The 21937-nt window shown below is 46.1% G+C and overlaps 1 protein-coding gene across 5 annotated transcripts in view; it reads left to right on the forward strand.

Moving 5' to 3' along the window:
- UTP18 (UTP18 small subunit processome component) overlaps nucleotides 1-13801 on the forward strand; it is a 134292-nt gene extending 120491 nt beyond the window's left edge. For all 5 annotated transcript variants that reach the window (XM_063961256.1, XM_063961259.1, XM_063961255.1 and 2 more), the window contains 3 exons: nucleotides 5361-5506; nucleotides 5717-5756; nucleotides 13677-13801. In XM_063961256.1, the coding sequence (XP_063817326.1) occupies nucleotides 5361-5506; nucleotides 5717-5741 (171 nt within the window). In that variant the 3' untranslated portion in view covers nucleotides 5742-5756; nucleotides 13677-13801. The remainder of the gene's footprint in view (nucleotides 1-5360; nucleotides 5507-5716; nucleotides 5757-13676) is intronic.
- The last annotated feature ends 8136 nt before the right edge of the window (nucleotides 13802-21937 follow it).

Consider the following 21937-nt stretch of genomic DNA (forward strand, 5'->3'; position numbering starts at 1 on the left):
CCGCATGGCAATGCGGGAAGTAGCTCGAATCCTCAATTGGGCGGAATGCCACCAGGTGATATTGTCGGCCGTGTTCATTCCGGGAGTGGACAACTGGGAAGCGGATTATCTCAGTCGTCGGGATTTTCATCCAGGCGAATGGTCATTAAATCCAGAAGTGTTTCACATGTGGGTTCAGCGATGGGGTTATCCTCAGGTGGACCTGATGGCATCTCGACACAATCACCAAACGTTCCAGTATGTGTCCAGAACAAGAGATCCAAAGGCAGTGGCGGTGGATGCTCTCACTGTCGCGTGGCCGTACAGTCTTGTGTATCTGTTTCCACCGTTTCCGCTGCTCCCTCTGGTGCTAAAACGGATCAAAAGAGAGTCGGTCACAGTCATACTAGTGGCGCCTCATTGGCCTCGGAGAGCTTGGTTCTCGGATCTCCGAGGATTACTCGCAGACGATCCTTGGCCGCTCCCGATACGTCCAGACCTGTTACAACAGGGTCCGTTTCTTTACCCCGATTTAGCGCGGCTGCGTTTGACGGGGTGGCTGTTGAGACCGCCCTCTTAAGAAGAGAGGGCATTCCAGATTCAGTTATACCAACCATGTTACGAGCTAGGAAGCCGGTTACGGCAGCTCATTATTACAGAATATGGCGTGCCTATATAGGTTGGTGTGAAGCTCGGAAATTTCCGACATCAGCTTTCAAGGTATGCCGCCTGTTGTTGTTTCTACAAACAGGGTTAGATGGAGGATTGCGTTTATCTACACTAAAGGTGCAGGTATCTGCTTTGTCAATTTACTTTCAAAGACGATTGGCTCTATTGCCGTCTATACGCACTTTTCTCCAAGGTGTACTCAGGGTACAGCCTCCATTCATTCCACCTACAGCGCCATGGGACTTGAATCTGGTTTGGAGTTCTTACAGTCTTCATATTTTGAACCCTTACAACAAGTGGATATAAAGTTTCTCACTTGGAAAACAATTTTTCTCCTAGCCTTAGCTTCAGCAAGGCGTGTTTCGGATTTGGGTGCCTTGTCATGCAAGCCACCGTATTTGGTGTTTCATGATGACAGAGCGGAACTTCGGACGAATCCCGCCTTCTTACCAAAGGTAGTGTCATCTTTTCACATCAATCAACCAATAGTAGTTCCTGTGTTGACAGCACATTCTGGAACTCTGGATGTGGTACGCGCATTACGCGTTTATGTATCCCGAACGTCTTCAGTTCGTAAGACGGATACGTTATTTGTTCTCTATGATGCTGCCAAGATAGGTTGGCCAGCATCTAAACAAACTTTATCCAGATGGATAAAACTGACCATACGTCAGGCTTACCTTCATGCTAGGTTACAACCGCCTACGTCAGTAACCGCTCATTCCACACGTTCTGTGGGAACTTCATGGGCAGCTGGTCGTGGGGCTTCTGCGACGCAGCTTTGCCGGGCGGCTACATGGTCTTCAGTGCACACGTTTGTGCGCTTTTACAAGTTTGATACTTTTGCGGCATCAGCATCTAGCTTTGGCCGCCTAGTGTTACAAGTGCCAAACAGCTCTCCCGCCCACGGGGGAAGCTTTGGTACGTCCCAAGAGTACTCCAGTGACCCCTAGTGGATGATAAAGAAAATAGGATTTTGGTACTTACCAGGTAAATCCTTTTCTTTGAATCCATAGGGGGCACTGGACGCCCACCCAGAGCAGTTTTACCTACTTGTGGTTAGTTCTGAGGATCTTATGGTAACACACTTTCACCGACTGGTTCAAATTACAAGTGCTGGTTAGGGTGTCAACTGTTTAGTTGTCAGTAACGTTATGTGTTAACTTCGTTATTGTCAGTTATGTTATATGTAATACTCCATTGTCAACATCTCTATAGTTCCTGTTCGGCTCAGTAAAAAACACTGAGAAGTGCTCGGGGATATGGAGGGGTGGAGTGTTTCTAAATTTAAATATTCAGTGCTGTTCCTACGGAAGCCCGTCCATATCCCAAGAGTACTCCAGTGCCCCCTATGGATTCAAAGAAAAGGATTTACCTGGTAAGTACCAAAATCCTATTATTTCCTTTCAAAGCTTGATATGAATTCTACATGGTGTATTTTTGCAGAGCAAATATGTCCTTCACACTGGCTTAGAATAATGTTAGACAAAGAAGCTTCCTACTCACAACATGTGGCCTGGCTACAAAGGTGCGAGAGCATGATTGGAACATTTAGGGGTAAATGTTGTAGGGTGCGAGAAGTCGGATGTGTGGGAGTTTGTGTGAGAATGCCTGTATTGTTAAAGCGGCAGTCATTTATCCAGATGGACTGGCCAGCTCAGAGTCCAAATGATTGCCGCTTTAACAATATAGGCATTTTCACACAAACTCCCGCATTTCCCTCTTAGGGGTATATGCAATTGCGGGCGAATCGCGGCAAATTATCGCCGTTTTTTTAATTCGACACAATTCGACAGGTGAATTCCGGCAGGTGGCTGCCGGAATTCACCATATTCAATGAAAAACGGATTCGACATTCCCGCGGGCGAAAAACGGCCGATTTGCCGGATTTTGCCGCGAATTAAAAAAACGTGAAAAACCCGGAAAAAAATGGCGTGGGGTCCCCCCTCCAACGCATAACCAGCCTCGGGCTCTTCGAGCTGGTCCTGGTTCTAAAAATGCGGGGGGAAAATTGACAGGGGATCCCCCGTATTTTTAAAACCAGCACCGGGCTCTGCACCTGGGGCTGGTGCAAAAAATACAGGGGACAAAAAGAGTAGGGGTCCCCCGTATTTTTTACACCAGCATCGGGCTCCACTAGCTGGACAGATAATGCCACAGCCGGGGGTCACTTTTATACAGTGCCCGGCGGCCGTGGCATTAAATATCCAACTAGTCACCCCTGGCCGGGGTACCCTGGACGAGTGGGAACCCCTTCAATCAAGGGGTCCCCCCCCTCCAGCCACCCAAGGGCCAGGCGTGAAGCCCGAGGCTGTCCCCCCCCATCCAATGGGCTGCGGATGGGAGGCTGATAGCCTTGAGAAAAATGTCAGAATATTGTTTTTTTCCAGTAGTACTACAAGTCCCAGCAAGCCTCCCCCGCAAGCTGGTACTTGGAGAACCACAAGTACCAGCATGCGGGAGAAAAACGGGCCCGCTGGTACCTGTAGTACTACTGGGGAAAAAATACCCAAATAAAAACAGGACACACACACCGTGACAAGTACAACTTTATTACATACTGCCGACACACACATACTTACCTATGTTGACACGCCGACTGCCACAGTCTCCGACGATCCGAGGGTACCTGTGAAAAAATTATACTCACCTTCCAGCGTCCAGAGATAAATCCACGTCCAGAGTATAATCCAGGTACTTGGCAAAATAACAAAATGCAAAAACCCGTGCCAGCGGACTGAAAGGGGTCCCATATTGACACATGAGACCCCTTTCCCCGAATGTGCCGGGACCCCACGTGACTCCTGTCACTGAGGTCCCTTCAGCCAATCAGGAAGCGCTACTACGTGGCGCTCACCTGATTGGCTTCGCGCTGTCTGTGCTGTGACAGCGCATCGCACAGCTCTCTCCATTATGGTGGGAACTTTGCGGTTAGCAGGGGGGGGGGGGGGGTTAGCCGCGGTCAGCCGCTGACCGGCGGGTGACCCCACCGCTAACCGCAAAGTTCCCACCATTGAATATAATGGAAAGGCTTTGCGATGCGCTGTCTGAGCTCAGACGCGCAGAGCCAATCAGCAGAGTGCAAGGACGTTGCACTCGCTGATTGGCTGAAGAGACCTTTCAGTGACAGCTGTCACGGAGAGGTCTCTGCATTCGGGGAAAGGGGTCTCGTGTCAATATGGGACCCCTTTCAGTCCGCTGGCACGGGTTTTTGCGTTTTGTTATTTTGCCAAGTACCTGGATTATACTCTGGACGTGGATTTATCTCTGGACGCTGGAAGGTGAGTATAATTTTTTCACAGGTACCCTCGGATCGTCGGAGACTGTGGCAGTCGGCGTGTCAACATAGGTAAGTATGTGTGTGTCGCCAGTATGTAATAAAGTTGTACTTGTCACGGTGTGTGTGTCCTGTTTTTATTTGGGTATTTTTCCCCCAGTAGTACTACAGGTACCAGTGGGCCCGTTTTTCTCCCGCATGCTGGTACTTGTGGTTCTCCAAGTACCAGCTTGCGGGGGAGGCTTGCTGGGACTTGTAGTACTACTGGAAAAACCAATATTCTGACATTTATCTCAAGCCTATCAGCCTCCCATCCGCAGCCCTTGGATGGGGGGGGACAGCCTCGGGCTTCACCCCTGGCCCTTGGGTGGCTGGGGGGGTGACCCCTTGATTGAAGGGGTCCCCCCTCCCCCAGGGTACCCCGGCCAGGGGTGACTAGTTGGATATTTAATGCCACGGCCGCAGGGCACTGTATAAAAGTGACCCCCGGCTGTGGCATTATCTGTCCAGCTAGTGGAGCCCGATGCTGGTGTAAAAAATACGGGGGACTCCTACTCTTTTTGTCCCCCGTATTTTTTGCGCCAGCACCAGGCGCAGAGCCCGGTGCTGGTTTTAAAAATACGGGGGATCCCCTGTCAAATTTTTCCCCGCATTTTTAGAACCAGGACCAGCTCGGAGAGCCCGAGGCTGGTTATGCTTTGGAGGGGGGACCCCACGCCATTTTTTTCCTTGATTTTACCGTTCCAGCTATAAAAAAATAAATAAATATATTTTTAAAAATATATAAATAATACTTGTGCCTCCAAAAAAGACAAACCAAGTACCTAATCCCTTCTAATATAAATAGATATGCTATTACCCAAAAAAAAAAACACCAAAAAAAACATGTTTTAAAATTTTTTTATTGGTTTCACCCTCCAAAGTGTGGCGGATTGAAAATGATGAATTAACTGTCTAAAAGCACTGTTGTCGAATTTCCAAACTTGAATTGAATACACTTTGGTCGAATTGCAGCACTTGTATCATTGCAGAAAAGTCGAATTTGACAAAAGTCGAATTTCAAAAAGTCGAATTTTGAAAGTCCGTTTTTGAAAGTCCGTTTTTTTTTACGGAAAGCACTGAATTGCATTGACGATTTTTTTTTATTGGCGAAAAATTCCCGAAATTCGACAATTTCGGGAATTCGACCGCAATTGCATATACCCCATAATGTGTCTTGGTATATTATATTGCCCAGTAGCAGCCTGGTTTGTTCTTTGAATATGCATGAAGCAATTTTAAATAGAAGTACTCAGAGGTAGTAAAAAAAATGTCTGTTAATGATGGGGATCACACTTTATTGGGATTCTAGAAGAGAAACACTGTAGTGGAATTCTAGAAACAAATTGACAGCAAATACAACCTATTGCCAAATAACTTGAAATTGTTTCCACAGGTTCACATTCCCTCATTTACTGTCTTCTCGAACTTCCCCATACAAAGCAAAAGAAAGCGGATTCATCTTCCCAGAGCAATGGATTTTTCCCCTCACAGTGGTTTCTTTTCTATAGCAAACAACAAAGGTGAAGCTTTACTGTACAGGTAAGTAGTCCTGATGCTGTCTGCATGACATGAGTAGATAGAGAAGTATAATTACATGAGTCTGTTGTTTTGCTTTACACCTTAAAGGATACATTTTTGTTCATGAAATCTGTTACATTCACACTTCTTACTGTATTTAAGTGATTGAATTACTGTCTTTCATATTTACTTTTCTTTCTTGCGTTCTTTTTTTTTTTTTTTTTTTACTAGGTTAAAACATTACTCTGACTTTTAAAAGAGAAAACAAATGGTGAGTTACATACAATGTGTAAAATAAGCTAAATGTACTTCAAATATTTTTATATAGAAATGGTAAAGGATAGTTCCAACCAAAACTGAAAATTCATATTTTCTGTTTCTGCAAAATACCCTCCTGCCAGCAGCATGCTCTCCATGGAAAAAGTTCAGGAGTGAGGAGAGTGCAGCAGACATCACTGAGTGTTCAGTTTGGACACAATTACGCTTTAAGATATAGGCCTTGGCAGGGCGTAATGGTGTGAATCATATTGGCTCTGTGGGTTGTTTTTTTTTAAATATTTATACAGATATGCGCCATGTCATGTGAGACTCCGCTAGTATCGGGCGTCGTTTTTTCTGAAAATGTATCTAAGTCGCAATGCAGTGTGACTAGGACGCACCAGGAGACTGTTCTGATTTATTTGATATATGACACTTGTATATCTGTGTGCGACTGAGACTCTGAATCTTTATACGAAGTGCTACAATGCAGCGGCCATGGCTTTTTTCCATACCAAGTTCTGTTGTGCTTCATATACATACTCAATCGCACACAGATATACAAGTGTCACATATCAAATCAATCAGCACAGTCTCCCCGTGTGTCTTGGTTGCATATTATTGCAAATACATTGCATTTTTGGCCAAAAAAAGATGCCCAACGCTAGCTACTTGCTTGGCACCTGTGAGCTCACTCATGGGAGGCATCTCCCACTGCATGTTATATTGAGGATAAATGTATGAGGATGCATCTGTTTCTCTAGCATCCATAAGGGATATTGGGGAATTAGTACGATGGGGTATAGACGGGGTCCTAAGGAGCCGGTGCACTTTAAATTTCTTCAGCTGGGTGTGCTGGCTCCTCCCCTCTATGCACCCTCCCACAGGCAGTTTAGAAAAAAGTGCCCTCAGGAGAGGATGCACACTCTGAAGCTCCAGAGATTTTTCTTCAGTTTATTTTAAAACGTTATCATTTTCGGTATGCTGTGTGGGCAACAGCATACCTGCACCGTGGGAGTTGGGGGGGTAGGGACAGTCACCGGCTTCTGTAAGGCGTCACAGCCGCTTCCCAGCTGCAGGACCACCATCCTGAAAGGTTGTTGTACAGTGGGGCATTGCGCCTTAGCGGTCACACTCGCAGCACGCCACACACCCCTAACATTGACTGAAGGTGAGAGGAGTGCTGAGTACAAACCGGGAGCCCCCACTAGGGGGGTCCCCCGGTTTTTTGTGCAGCGCAAATGCAGAGGCGTCATACAGGACCCTCCCTGTCGGGATCCGCTATAGCCCCCCTATGTACACTGGCAGCGGTAGTGAAAACTAGCACTAATGTGATGTTTTACACTTATATGGAGACTTTGTCAGGATAAATATCTATATGGCTCCGGCGTCATTACAGGGGGCGGAGCTTCCTCAGACTGGGTCCAGCAGCGTTTTGGCACCTTCCTCTGCTTACAGCTGCAGCAGCAGGCACACACAGCTCCTCCAGATACTCAGGCTACGCAGGAAAACTGGTACACGGGTGTAGCAAAGGGGGAGAGCCGCTATTGTACACTATCTGTGTCCTGAAAAGGACTAAAAATCCGGTGTTACACCGTGAAAAAACTGCTTGCAGTCTCACAGGGGCTGTTTAGCTTGGGTGTGCTGTTCCTTTCTCTGTGTCTCCCTCTCACATACAGTAAGGGCAGGGTTGCTATTATATTACTTGTCTGCTTGTATGTGTATATAAGTGTTGTCTACTGTAAACATGGTAAAACACCAATTATGCAGTGTATGTCACACAAAATTCTCTCCCTCAACAACTGGTTCCATATCATGTGAACAATGCAACCAGTCCTCACAACTCAGTGAGAGGGCTGGTGGGGAGGGTCAAGAGCCTTCCTGGCTAGGTGCCATAAAATCCATGATGACAGACGTCATCTTAGTACATGGCTAATTTTCTGAAGACACAGCTGCAGTAGACTGTTGCAGACCTAGCTGCAATGGCAGACGGGGTGGCCTACCCAGTCCTTTCGATCTGCCAGGTTCAGATTAAGAGGCAGAGGCGCCTCCACCGTGGCGAGAGGCTCCAGAGGTAAAACAAGAAAACCAGCCGCCGCAGGTCCTCAGGAACAAAGCACCAGTTCAGCTTCCACTAAGGCCTCAGCATGAATGTGCCTCCCCACCCCGAGTGGACCTCGAGGTGTGCACGCGACTGCGTCACTTCAGCCGCATCTGGGAAAGCTCGTGCCAGGATGGTAAGAGACCTAATTTCTCAGGGCTGCAAGCTGGAGTTCGATGGTGCTCCTCCCCAACGATTTTTAAAATCAAGCTTACCAGTTGTGGAGGTTACACGAGTTGCGCTGCAACAGGCCATCCAAAAGTTGGTTTAGTCTCAAGTCATTGTGCCGGTGCCACTACAACAACAGGAAACGGATTACTACCGCCTGTTTGTGATACCGAAGCCGGACGGTTCGGTATGCCCATTTTGAATCTAAAAACCTTGAACCCTTACCTAAAGGTTTTGACGTTCAAGATGGAATCCTTGCGAGCAGTGATTTCGGACCTGGAAAAATGGGAGTTAATGTTCTCACTGGGTATAAATCTCCATATCCTCAGCCCTACATGCAGGGTACATCATACTACTACATAAGCATCAGTCTTCCCATATATGAACTTGGCCCTTGTATGGCTCACCTCCCACAGTGTAACCTTCAAAGTGCGCCCAACATGGCTGCCCCTTATGGTACACTTGTGGATGGGATGAAAAATACATAGGCCTGATGGTTTTGATGGAACCCTACTCTGAACTGTAGGAATCTGAAATCACCCCCATTTTGTGTCATCTCTTCTAGGGGTGAACTATTCCATACTGGGTAATCCTACGCTGAGCGCTCAAGATGGCTGCCGCACCTGGTACCTTGTGAGGGTGGAATACACAACCCTTGGAAGTTATTACCCAAAATGCCTACACCAATCCTGCATTATGCTTTCTGTGTGCTTAAGGTTTTCTTTTATGTCTGTGTTGCTTGTCTATTGTTGTATTACTCAAATCCTCTGTATCATGTGCATTGTTTTTGATATCTGTAAAGCGCCTTGAGTCCTGTTGGAGAAAGAGCGCTATATAAATAAAATTATTATTATTATTATCCCGATTTGGCCACCTCACCAGGCTTACCTGCGGTTTGCCCTGCTGAACGATCACTACCAGTTCCAGCCGCTACCCTTCGGCCTGTCCACAGCTCCGAGGGTGTTCACGAAGGTGATGGCGGAGATGATGTTCCAACTCTGGGTCCAGGGGGTCAATATTGTCCCTTATCTGGACGATCTCTTGATAAAGGCAAGATCCAGGGAGCTTTTATTGCTCCATATAGACCACACTATCCAACTTCTGTCACACCATGGGTGGATCCTCGATTTACAGAAGTCCCACCTGGAGCCAACTCAATGGCTTCTGTTCCTGGGAATGTTGCTGGATACTGTGGCCCAGAAAGTGTTACTCCCAGAGGACAAAGCGAGCACACTCCAGGAGATGGTCCGAATGGTTCTACGGCCTACTCAAATATCCATCCATCTTTGCATAAGATTGTTGGGGAAAATGGTAGCCTCATACGAAGTGATCCAGTGTCGAAGGCTCCATGCCAGAACATTTTAATTGGATCTCCTGAGCAAGTGGTCCGGATCACATCTTCAGATGCATCGGGTAATAAGACTGTCACCTCAGGCCAGGATTTCCCTCCTGTGGTGGCTGCAGTCCTCAAGCCTACTGGAAGGGCGAAGTTTCGGGATTCAGGATTTGGATCCTCCTTACGACAGATGCGAATCTAAGAGGATGGGTAGCTGTCACCCAGGGGACTCAGTTCCAGGGTATGTGGTCAGCCCATGAGGCCCTACTTCCGATCAACATGCTGGAACTTTGGTCGATCTACAATACTCTGCTTCAGACCTCTCCTCTACTCAGGGATCACGCAATCTAAGTTCAGTTGGGCAATGCCACAGCGGTGGCATACATAAATCGACAAGGATGGATAAAAAGCAGGGCCTGCATGCGAGAGGTGTCAAATATACACCACTGGACAGAAAGAAATGTAAGAGCAATGTCCACAATCTATTCTGGGAGTGGACAACTGGGAAGTGGGCTTCCTGAGTCATCACAATCTCCACCTGGGAGAGTGGGTACTCCACCATCAGGTGTTTCAGCAGATCATTGACCGGTTGGGTTGCCCACAAATAGACATGATGGCTTCTCGACTCAACAATAAGCTTCCCTGGTATTGCTCACAAACCAGGGACACTCAGGTGAGGGCAGTAGATGCACTGACGTTACCGTGGTCTTACCGGCTGGTCTACCTGTTTCCTCCAATTCCATTGATCCCAAGGGTGCTAAAGCGAATCAGGAATCGAAGAGTCCAGGCATTACTGATTGCCCCGGATTGGCCTTGGAGAGCGTGGTACGCAGATCTTCTGGACATGTCCGTCAAAGACCCTTGTCCTCTCCTGATGAGAAGAGATCTTCTTCAACAAGGGCCGTTCGTGTACCCGGACTTACGGCATCTTCATTTGACGGCATGGAGGTTGAGCGGAACATCCTAGCTCACAAAGGCTTTTCCAAAAAGATTATTGCTACTATGGTTCAGGCCAGGACACTTGTGACGTCAAAACACTGTCATCATATCTGGAAGATATGTCTCTTGGTGCGAGTAATGCACGTATCCGCTAGCAGAGTTCCACCTGGGACGTTTATTACATTTCCTGCAGGCTGGTGTGGATCAGGGCTTACGTCTGGGTTCCATTAAGGTCCAGATTTCAGCTCTCTCAATTTTCTTCCAGAAGAAATTGGCAGTGTTGCCAGAAGTTCAAACCTTCTTGCAAAGGGTACTCCACATACAACCTCCTTTTGTGCCACACACGGCAACCTGGGATTTGAATTTCTACAGTCCTCCTGGTTTGAACCTCTGATGATGGTAGAAGACAAGTAGCTCACATGGGAGACTGAGATGTTACTGGCCCTGGCTTCTGCTAGGCGTGTCTCAAAATTGGGGGCCTTATTATGTAAAAGTCCCTACTTGGTCTTTTACGAGGACAGAGCGGAGCTCAGGGCTAGGCAGCAGTTCCTGCCGAAAGTCGCCTCTGCGTTCCACTTAAATCAACCTTTTGTGGTTCCTCAGTTTCTGGCACTTCTGCTCCTCCGGAGGCATTGGATGCTGTGTGAGCCTTGAAGATCTATATCAAGAGAACAGCTCGGATCAGAGAGACGGATTCCTTGTTTGTGCTCTATGATGCGCAGAAAAAGGGTTGCCCTGCTTCTAAGCAATCCATTGTTTGTTGGCTTAGGCTTACTATCCAACAGGCCTATAGGTCGGCAGCTTTACCTGTTCCACAGTCTCTGAAGGCCCACTCTACGAGATCAGTGGGGTCTTCCTGGGTGACTGCCCATGGAGTCTCGGCCTTGCAACTATGCCGAGCTTCTACGTGGTCGGGGAAGAACACTTTTGAAGTTCGACAGGTTTGATACCCTGGCCAAAGAGGATACCCAGTTTGGGCAGGCGGTGCTGCAGATGTCTCCGCAAATTTCCGCCTGTTCTGGAATCTTTGGGACGTCCACATCGTACTATTTCCCCAATATCCCTTATGGATGTTAGAGAAAATAGGATTTTAATTACTTACCAGTAAATCCTTTTCCCGTAGTCCATAAGGGATATTGGGCGCCCACCTCAGTGCATTGACTTTTCTGCAGGTTTTTTCTTATATGGCTACCTGTTCAGCTGTGGCTGTTTTGTTACCAGCCGTTGCTGTTCGTTTTATGTTATTGATGTGCTGGTGTGTGAATCTCACCACTCGTTGTTATGTTCCTTCTCTCAAGTGTGTCCATTCTCCTTTGGGCACTATTTTACCTATAACTGCCTGTGTAAGGGGACATAGAGGGGAGGAACTAGCACACCCAGTTGAAGAATTTTAAAGTGCACTGGCTCCTTTGGACCCCGTCTATACCCCATTTTACTAATTCCCCAATATCCCTTATGGACTACGAGAAAAGTATTTACTGGTAGGTAATTAAATACTATTATTTTACTTTAAAGTTACTGCTGGTAGAAAATACAGTTGTGTATAAACACTACGTCAAAGCCACAAATTATTATTTTTTTTAGTGCCCATGATTTGCTTATTGCTATTATTATCAGAGATGAGCAACATTTTCAAAACTATATTTTATATTTTGATGCAAAATGTTGCATATTTTGCCATTGGTATTTTCCCTTAAATGTACACAATTACAGATGTGTCCTCATACATCACTGCTGTAGTCATGCCAACAGACACTCTGCTAGCATCTGGATTTCTTTTTTGCCAAATATGCATCTTTGTCGCAACACAGTGTGTCTAGGACACACCGAGAGAATCTGCTGGTTAATTTTATATGCAACACTTGAGTGTAACGGAGTCTCTGAATTTTCATACGAAGTGGTATAATGTAGCAGCTGCAGCTTTTGTTCAATACAAGTTCCGTTGTGCTCTATGGGGGTAATTCAGAGGTGATCGCAGCAGCAAATTTGTTAGCAGTTGGGCAAATCCATGTGCTCTGCAGGTGTGGCAGATATAACATTTGCAGAGAGTTAGATTTGGGTGGGTTATTTTGTTTTTGTGCAGGGTAAATACTGGCTGCTTTATTTTTACACTGCAATTTAGATTTCAGTTTGAACACACCCCACCCAAATCGAACTCCCTCTGCACATGTTATATCTGACCCCCTGCAGTGCACATGGTTTTGCCCAACTGCTAACAAATTTGCTGCTGCGATCAACTCTGAATTAGGCCCTATGGGGGTAATTCCAAGTTGATTGCAGCAGGAATTTTGTTTGCAGTTGGGCAAAACCATGTGCACTGCAGGGGAGGCAGATATAACATGTGCAGAAAGAGTTAGATTTGGTTTGGGTTATTTTGTTTCTGTGCAGGGTAAATACTGGCTGCTTTATTTTTACACTGAAAATTAGATTGCAGCTTGAACACACCACACCCAAATCTAACTCTCTCTGCACATGTTAAACCTGCCTCCCCTGCAGTGCACATGGTTTTGCCCAACTGCTAACATAATTCCTGCTGCGATCAACTTGGAATTACCCCCTATATACAGACTATTATGAAGAGTAGAGAATGGCAAAACAAAACTGGAACGTGAAGATTGTATAATATGACTGCAAACATTGCATCTGCCAAATGCCCTGTTAAACCACAAAGCTATTTGTGAGAAATCTTTTTAGAATTTTGATCATCTGTATATTTTTATACAATAGAGACCTCTAGTGGTTTAATTTCAGAATCGCGGGTAAACTGAAAAAAAATTCTAAATCAAATGTTGTAAATGACTATGGTGGTCATTCCGAGTTGTTCGCTCGCTGCCGATTTTCGCAGTGCAGCGATTAAGTAAAAAAACAGCAAAAATGCGCATGGTACGCAGCGCGCATGCGCTAAGTACTTTCACACAAAACTTTGTAGATTTACACAAGCTTGAGCAACGTTTTTTCATCGCTCGAGTGATCGTAGTGTGATTGACAGGAAGTGGGTGTTTCTGGGCGGAAACTGGCCGTTTTCAGGGAGTGTGCTAAAAAACGCAGGCGTGCCAGGTAAAAACGCAGGAGTGGCTGGCCGAACGCAGGGCGTGTTTGTGACGTCAAACCAGGAACTAAACGGACTAAGGTGATCGCAGTCTAGGAGTAGGTCTGGATCTACTCAGAAACTGCAGCAAATTATTTAGTAGCAGTTCTGCTAATCTTTCGTTCGCTATTCTGCTATGCTAAGATACACTCCCAGAGGGCGGCGGCCCAGCGTTTGCAATGCTACTAAAAGCAGCTCGCGAGCGAAGAACTTGGAATGAGGGCCTATGTTATTCTACAGGTATGGTTAAAAAAAAATATATTTTTTGACTTACTTTTTTTTTTTTCTCTCTCTCTTACAGGACTGCCTTGGTATTCTTAAAGCATTCTAGTAATAAAATAAGAAGTTGCCTGTCTCTTCCACAGAATGTTTATCTACATATGTTATTAAAATGTGTGCATATGAATATAGAAAAGAAAAAAGATCTGTTTTTGTAACTTCAAGTCAATGTAGCGTTTCATCTGAAGACCCACAAATTAGTAGATTTTTGTAAAAATTTTTGTAAAATGGTCATGGAATGGTCTTAATGAAAAAAGTTGTATATAAAAAAAAATGTTAAACTATACATATATATATATACAGGTTGAGTATCCCATATCCAAATATTCCGAAATACGGAATATTCCGAAATACGGACTTTTTTGAGTGAGACTGAGATAGTGAAACCTTTGTTTTTTGATGGCTCATTGTACACAAACTTTGTTTAATACACAAAGTTATTAAAAATATTGTATTAAATGACCTTCAGGCTGTGTGTATAAGGTGTATATGAAACATAAATGAATTGTGTGAATGTAGACACACTTTGTGTAATGCACAAAGTTATAAAAAATATTGGCTAAAATGACCTTCAGGCTGTGTGTATAAGGTGTATATGTAACATAAATGCATTCTGTGCTTAGATTTAGGTCCCATCACCATGATATCTCATTATGGTATGCAGTTATTCCAAAATACGGAAAAATCCAATATCCAAAATACCTCTGGTCCCAAGCATTTTGGATAAGGGATACTCAACCTGTATATATATATATATATATGTGTGTGTGTTTATATATATATATATATATATATATAGCAAAGGATGATACGGCGCCACTTGTGGGGTATGACCTCCGTAATAATTTGAATATAAATTAGTTAAAAGATACTAAAAACACAACGATCCTTGTTATAGGCGTCTGCCACCCCTTAAGATTGCAACGCTAGTACAGTGCTGCCAAAGAGATATACAGTGGGGGGATAAGGGTACCGGCGACCAATGTTGTGTGAGTGTACTGAAATCTAAGATTTATAAGCCAAAAAATATAAAATTTGAACAAACAGTTTAATAGCACGTATAAATAAAATACATAAAATTTCCAGATAAAGAAATTTTAAAACACACAGGTAAAAGATTAAGTAAAAAATGTAAAGGTAAGGACTTAGCTTTTTAAAATAGGCAAGGGGGTCACTGCAGGGAGCCCAACGCGTTTCGTCACACCAGACTTCTTCAAGGGGTAGGGACAGAGTGAGATTGCATGCCTATTTATAGCCCTAGCAGTATTTGCTCTAGGTATGTGATGACATCATTCATCATGTGACCAATTAAAAACATTTGCAATTGTTTAACATAAAAACAGTCAGGACATTACATCAGAACCAGGCCCAAGGTAGTAGGGATCACAGTTGCATGTTCCTACTGAAAAACGAGTGTTTTGAGAGGCTAAAAATGTTCAGAATTACTTGAAAACAGCAAATTGCTGTATTTCCGCCACACTTCCGGTGACGGAGGTGGCGCGTCACGTGATTCCGGGTACTTCCGCCCCACTTCCGGTTTGCTTGTGCGCATGCGCCGGCGGCGGTTCCCATTCACTGTGTATGTGCCTCTAGTCTTGTGCAGGTCTCAATGAAGTGTGTGTCCATCACACCAGGTGCTGTAGCGGCCATTTTGTTGTGGCTATACTCCATAGGGATAACATGAAATTGCGGCGGCCATCTTTCAGGAGTCTAAGGAGACTCAGTCAATGTGATTTTGCGGTATCCATGGCAACGATCTCATGGAAATAGAAATAGACAAAAAACATTTTAAAAAGCTAAGTCCTTACCTTTACATTTTTTACTTAATCTTTTACCTGTGTGTTTTAAAATTTCTTTATCTGGAAATTTTATGTATTTTATTTATACGTGCTATTAAACTGTTTGTTCAAATTTTATATTTTTTGGCTTATAAATCTTAGATTTCAGTACACTCACACAACATTGGTCGCCGGTACCCTTATCCCCCCACTGTATATATATATATATATATATGTATGTATGTGTGTGTGTGTGTGTGTGTGTGTGTGTGTATATTCATATACACATATATACATTCACACACATTCATCCCCTAACAACCCAGCGCTCTGATGCAGAACTATCCTTGAAATTTGTCTTAGTGCCCTTCCCAATAGTATCAAATAACAAGATGGAAAGTACTCCGGGAATTAGGCTGATACAATGGAATTCATCCAACTTTTACATTTCTTTACATTTTCGCCAGGGATAACAAAAACTTAAACACCTTACATTGAGACATCACCCCTCTGTGTGCACCAGCCTCTATCTCATGTTTTGAGTGCCGGTTTGATGCTTTATGGCGTCACTCATCGCTGTAGATAGAGCTTAATCAAGAAAATGTGATTGCTTACCTGACACAATGGAGATAAGAACAATAACAAAGGTCCCAGCATGCATTACAAACTACGGAACACATGTCATATTACAACTTCCAGCTGGTTCTTTTGCCTTACCTTTAGAACTTATCTGGACGGCTTCCCTTGGACTTCTGGTTTGCATCCCACGTTGAATGTATTTTAATTTCTCTGACGTCCTAGTGGATGCTGGGAACTCCGTAAGGACCATGGGGAATAGCGGGCTCCGAAGGAGGCTGGGCACTCTAGAAAGATCTTAGACTACCTGGTGTGCACTGGCTCCTCCCACTATGACCCTCCTCCAAGCCTCAGATTTCGTGCCCGGCCGAGGTTGGATGCACACTAGGGGCTCTCCTGAGCTCTTAGAAAGTTATAGTCTTAGAATTTGTTATTTTCAGTGAGACCTGCTGGCAACAGGCTCACTGCAGCGAGGGACTAAGGGGAGAAGAAGCGAACTCGCCTGCTTGCAGCCGGATTGGGCTTCTTAGGCTACTGGACACCATTAGCTCCAGAGGGATCGACCGCAGGCCCAGCCTTGATGTTCGGTCCCGGAGCCGCGCCGCCGTCCCCCTTACAGAGCCAGAAGCAAGAAGATGGTCCGGAAAATCGGCGGCATGAAGACATCCTGTCTTCACCAAGGTAGCGCACAGCACTGCAGCTGTGCGCCATTGCTCCTCATACACACTTCACACTCCGGTCACTGAGGGTGCAGGGCGCTGGGGGGGGGCGCCCTGAGGCAGCAATAAAAACACCTTGGCTGGCTAAAATACCTCAATATATAGCCCCTGGGGCTATATATGAGGTAAATACCCCTGCCAGAATCCCATAAAAAGCGGGAGAATACGCTGCGAAAAAGGGGCGGAGCCTATCTCCTCAGCACACTGGCGCCATTTTTCCCTCACAGCTCGACTGGAAGGAAGCTCCCTGGCTCTTCCCTGCAATTCTACAGTACAGTAAGAGGGAAAAGAGAGGGGGGGCATTAAAATTGGCACTGTATACAGTATATTATATTGAAAAGCAGCTATTAGGGACATAACTCAGTTAGTCCCTGTATATATATATATATAGCGCTCTGGTGTGTGCTGGCATACTCTTACTCTGTCCCCCCAAAGGGCTTTTGTGGGTCCTGTCCTCTGTTTGAGCATTCCCTGTGTGTGTGTGGAGTGTGTCGGTACGGCTGTGTCGACATGTTTGAGGAGGATAATGATGTGGAGGGGGAGCAGATGCCTTTAGCAGGGATGTCACCCCCTGGGGGTCAGACACCTGAGTGGATGGTATTATGGCAGGAAATGAGTGCACGTATAGACTCCTTACATAAAAAATTTGACGACATGCCGACTGTGGGACAGCCGAGTCTTCAGCTCGTGCCTGTCCAGGTGTCTCAAAAGTCATCAGGGGCACTGAAACGCCCGCTATCTCAAGTGGCACAAGTAGATGTCGACACGGATACTGACACCAGTGTCGACGACGATGAGTCAAATTTAATGCCCGTTAAGGCCATTCACTGCATGATTGAGGCAATGAAAGAGGTGTTAAATATTTCTGATTTACATCCAGGTACCACAAAAAAGGGTATTATGTTTGGGGAGAAAAAACTACCTGTAGTTTTTCCCCCGTCAGATAAATTAAATGAAGTGTGTGAAGAAGCGTGGGCTTCCCCTGATAAGAAATTGGTAATTCCTAAGAAGCTACTAATGGCGTTCCCTTTCCCGCCAGAGGATAGGTTACGTTGGGAAACACCCCCGAGGGTGGATAAAGCGCTCACACGTTTGTCTAAAAAGGTGGCACTACCGTCCCAGGATACGGCCGCCCTTAAGGAACCTGCTGATAGAAAGCAGGAGGCGATCCTGAAGTCTGTATATACACACTCAGGCATTATACTCAGACCAGCTATTGCGTCAGCATGGATGTGCAGTGCTGCCGCTGCGTGGTCAGATAAACTGTCAGAAAATATTGACACGTTAGACAGAGACACGATCCTGCTAACAATTGACCATATCAAAGACTCAAGTCTTATACATGAGAGATGCACAGAGGGAAATCTGCCGGCTGGCATCTAAAGTAAGTGCATTATCCATCTCTGCTAGGAGATGCTTATGGACTCGCCAGTGGACTGGAGATGCAGATTCCAAAAGGCACATGGGCCTTATAAGGGGGAGGAATTATTTGGGGATGGTCTCTCCGACCTAGTTTCCACAGCAACGTCTGGGAAGTCAGCATTTTTACCCCATGTCCCCTCACAGCCTAAGAAGGCGCCATTTTATCAGGTTCAGTCCTTTCGGTCCCAGAAAAACAAGCGGGGAAAAGGAGGGTCTTTTCTGTCAAGAGGCAGAGGCAGGGGAAAAAGGCTGCAGCAAACAGCAGGTTCCCAGGAACAAAAGTCCTCCCCCGCTTCCTCTTCCAAGTCCGCCGCATGACGGTGGGGCTTCACAGGCGGAGCCAGGTACGGTGGGGGCCCGCCTCAGGAATTTCAGCGATCAGTGGGCTCGCTCACAGGTGGATCCCTGGATCCTTCAAATAGTATCTCAGGGATACAGGCTGGAATTCGAGGCGACTCCACCCCGCCGTTTCCTAAAATCCGCCTTGCCGATTGCTCCCTCAGACAGGGAGGCGGTGCTAGCAGCAATTCACAAGCTGTATTCCCAGCAGGTGATAATCAAGGTACCCCTACTTCAACAAGGCCGGGGTTACTATTCCACACTATTTGTGGTGCCGAAACCGGACGGTTCGGTGAGACCCATTTTAAATTTGAAATCCTTGAACACATACATAAAAAAATTCAAGTTCAAGATGGAATCGCTCAGGGCGGTTATTGCAAGCCTGGACGAGGGGGATTACATGGTATCCCTGGACATCAAGGATGCTTACCTGCATGTCCCCATTTACAATTCTCACCAGGAGTACCTCAGATTTGTGGTACAGGATTGCCATTACCAATTCCAGACGCTGCCGTTTGGACTCTCCACGGCACCGAGGGTATTTACCAAGGTTATGGCGGAAATGATGATACTCCTTCGAAAAAAGGGAGTTTTAATTATCCCATACTTGGACGATCTCCTAATAAAGGCACGATCCAAGGAACAGTTGTTAGTGGGAGTAGCACTATCTCAGGAAGTGCTGAGCCAGCACGGTTGGATTCTAAATTTCCCAAAGTCACAGCTGGTCCCCACGACACGTCTAATGTTCCTGGGAATGATTCTGGACACGGCCCAGAAAAAAGTGTTTCTCCCGGAGGAGAAAGCCAGAGAGTTGTCTTCTCTAGTCAGAGACCTCCTAAAACCAAAACAGGTATCGGTGCATCACTGCACGCGGGTCCTGGGAAAGATGGTAGCTTCTTACGAAGCAATTCCATTCGGCAGGTTCCATGCCAGAATTTTTCAGTGGGACCTGTTGGACAAGTGGTCCGGATCGCATCTTCAGATGCATCGTTTAATAACCCTGTCTCCACGAACCAGGGTGTCTCTTCTGTGGTGGCTGCACAGTGCTCATCTTCTGGAGGGCCGCAGATTCGGCATACAGGACTGGGTCCTGGTGACCACGGATGCCAGCCTACGAGGCTGGGGGGCAGTCACAAAGGGAAGAAATTTCCAAGGACTATGGTCAAGTCAGGAGACTGCCCTTCACATAAATATTCTGGAACTAAGGGCTATTTACAATGCCCTAAGTCAAGCAAAATCCCTGCTCCTACACCAGCCGGTGCTGATCCAGTCAGACAACATCACGGCAGTCGCCCATGTGAATCGACAGGGCGGCACAAGAAGCAGGACGGCGATGGCAGAAGCCACAAAAATTCTCCGATGGGCGGAGAATCATGTACTAGCACTGTCAGCAGTGTTCATCCCGGGAGTGGACAACTGGGAAGCAGACTTTCTCAGCAGGCACGACCTCCACCCGGGAGAGTGGGGACTTCATCCAGAAGTCTTCCAAATGATTGTAAATCAATGGGGTCGTCCACAGGTGGACATGATGGCGTCCCGCCTAAACAAAAAACTAGAGAAGTATTGCGCCAGGTCAAGAGACCCTCAGGCGATAGCTGTGGACGCTCTAGTGACACCGTGGGTGTACCGGTCAGTTTATGTGTTCCCTCCTCTACCTCTCATACCAAAGGTATTGAGAATAATAAGAAAGCGAGGAGTAAACACAATTCTCGTGGTTCCGGATTGGCCGAGAAGAGCGTGGTACCCGGAACTTCAAGAGATGATCTCAGAGGACCCGTGGTCTCTGCCGCTCAGACAGGACCTGCTGCAGCAGGGCCCCTGTCTGTTCCAAGACTTACCGCGGCTGCGTTTGACGGCATGGCGGTTGAACGCCGGATCCTGAAGGAAAAGGGCATTCCGGAGGAAGTCATTCCTACGCTTATTAAAGCCAGGAAAGATGTTACGGCAAAACATTATCACCGCATATGGCGGAAATATGTTTCATGGTGCGAGGCCAAAAAGGCCCCAACAGAGGAATTTCAACTAGGTCGATTTCTGCATTTCCTGCAAGCAGGAGTGAATATGGGCCTAAAACTGGGCTCCATTAAGGTACAGATCTCGGCTCTGTCAATTTTCTTTCAAAAAGAACTAGCTTCAGTACCTGAAGTTCAGACTTTTGTGAAAGGAGTGCTGCATATTCAGCCCCCATTTGTGCCTCCTGTGGCACCTTGGGATCTCAACGTGATGTTGAGTTTCTTAAAATCACATTGGTTTGAGCCACTAAAAACCGTGGATCTGAAATATCTCACGTGGAAAGTGGTCATGTTATTGGCCTTGGCTTCAGCCAGGCGAGTGTCAGAGTTGGCGGCTTTATCATGTAAAAGCCCTTATCTGATTTTCCATATGGATAGGGCAGAATAGAGACTCATCCCCAGTTTCTCCCTAAGGTGGTGTCAGCGTTTCACCTGAACCAGCCTATTGTGGTGCCTGCGGCTACTAAGGATTTGGAGGACTCCAAGTTGCTAGACGTTGTCAGGGCCCTGAAAATATATGTTTCCAGGACGGCTGGAGTCAGAAAATCTGACTCGCTGTTTATCCTGTATGCACCCAACAAGCTGGGTGCTCCTGCTTCTAAGCAGACTATTGCTCGTTGGATTTGTAGTACAATTCAGCTTGCACATACTGTGGCAGGCCTGCCACAGCCAAAATCTGTCAATGCCCATTCCACAAGGAAGGTGGGCTCATCTTGGGCGGCTGCCCGAGGGGTCTCGGCTTTACAACTTTGCCGAGCTGCTACTTGGTCAGTGGCAAACACCTTTGCAAAATTCGATAAATTTGATACCCTGGCTGAGGAGGACCTGGAGTTCTCTCATTCGGTGCTGCAGAGTCATCCGCACTCTCCCGCCCGTTTGGGAGCTTTGGTATAATCCCCATGGTCCTTACGGAGTTCCCAGCATCCACTAGGACGTCAGAGAAAATAAGAATTTACTCACCGGTAATTCTATTTCTCGTAGTCCGTAGTGGATGCTGGGCGCCCATCCCAAGTGCGGTTTATCTGCAATACTTGTACATAGTTATTGTTAACTAAATCGGGTTATTGTTGAGCCATCTGTTGAGAGGCTCTATTGTTTCATACTGTTAACTGTGTTTCATATCACGAGTTGTACGGTGTGATTGGTGTGGCTGGTATGAGTCTTACCCGGGATTCAAAATCCTTCCTTATTGTGTACGCTCGTCCGGGCACAGTACCTAACTGAGGCTTGGAGGAGGGTCATAGTGGGAGGAGCCAGTGCACACCAGGTAGTCTAAGATCTTTCTAGAGTGCCCAGCCTCCTTCGGAGCCCGCTATTCCCCATGGTCCTTACAGAGTTCCCAGCATCCACTATGGACTATGAGAAATAGAATTACCGGTGAGTAAATTCTTATTTTCTTTGTGTTAAATAAAATTTGCTATACTATATTAGTTCTCT

Source organism: Pseudophryne corroboree, chromosome 3 (assembly GCF_028390025.1).
Source record: "Pseudophryne corroboree isolate aPseCor3 chromosome 3, aPseCor3.hap2, whole genome shotgun sequence".
Taxonomy (NCBI): domain Eukaryota; kingdom Metazoa; phylum Chordata; class Amphibia; order Anura; family Myobatrachidae; genus Pseudophryne; species Pseudophryne corroboree.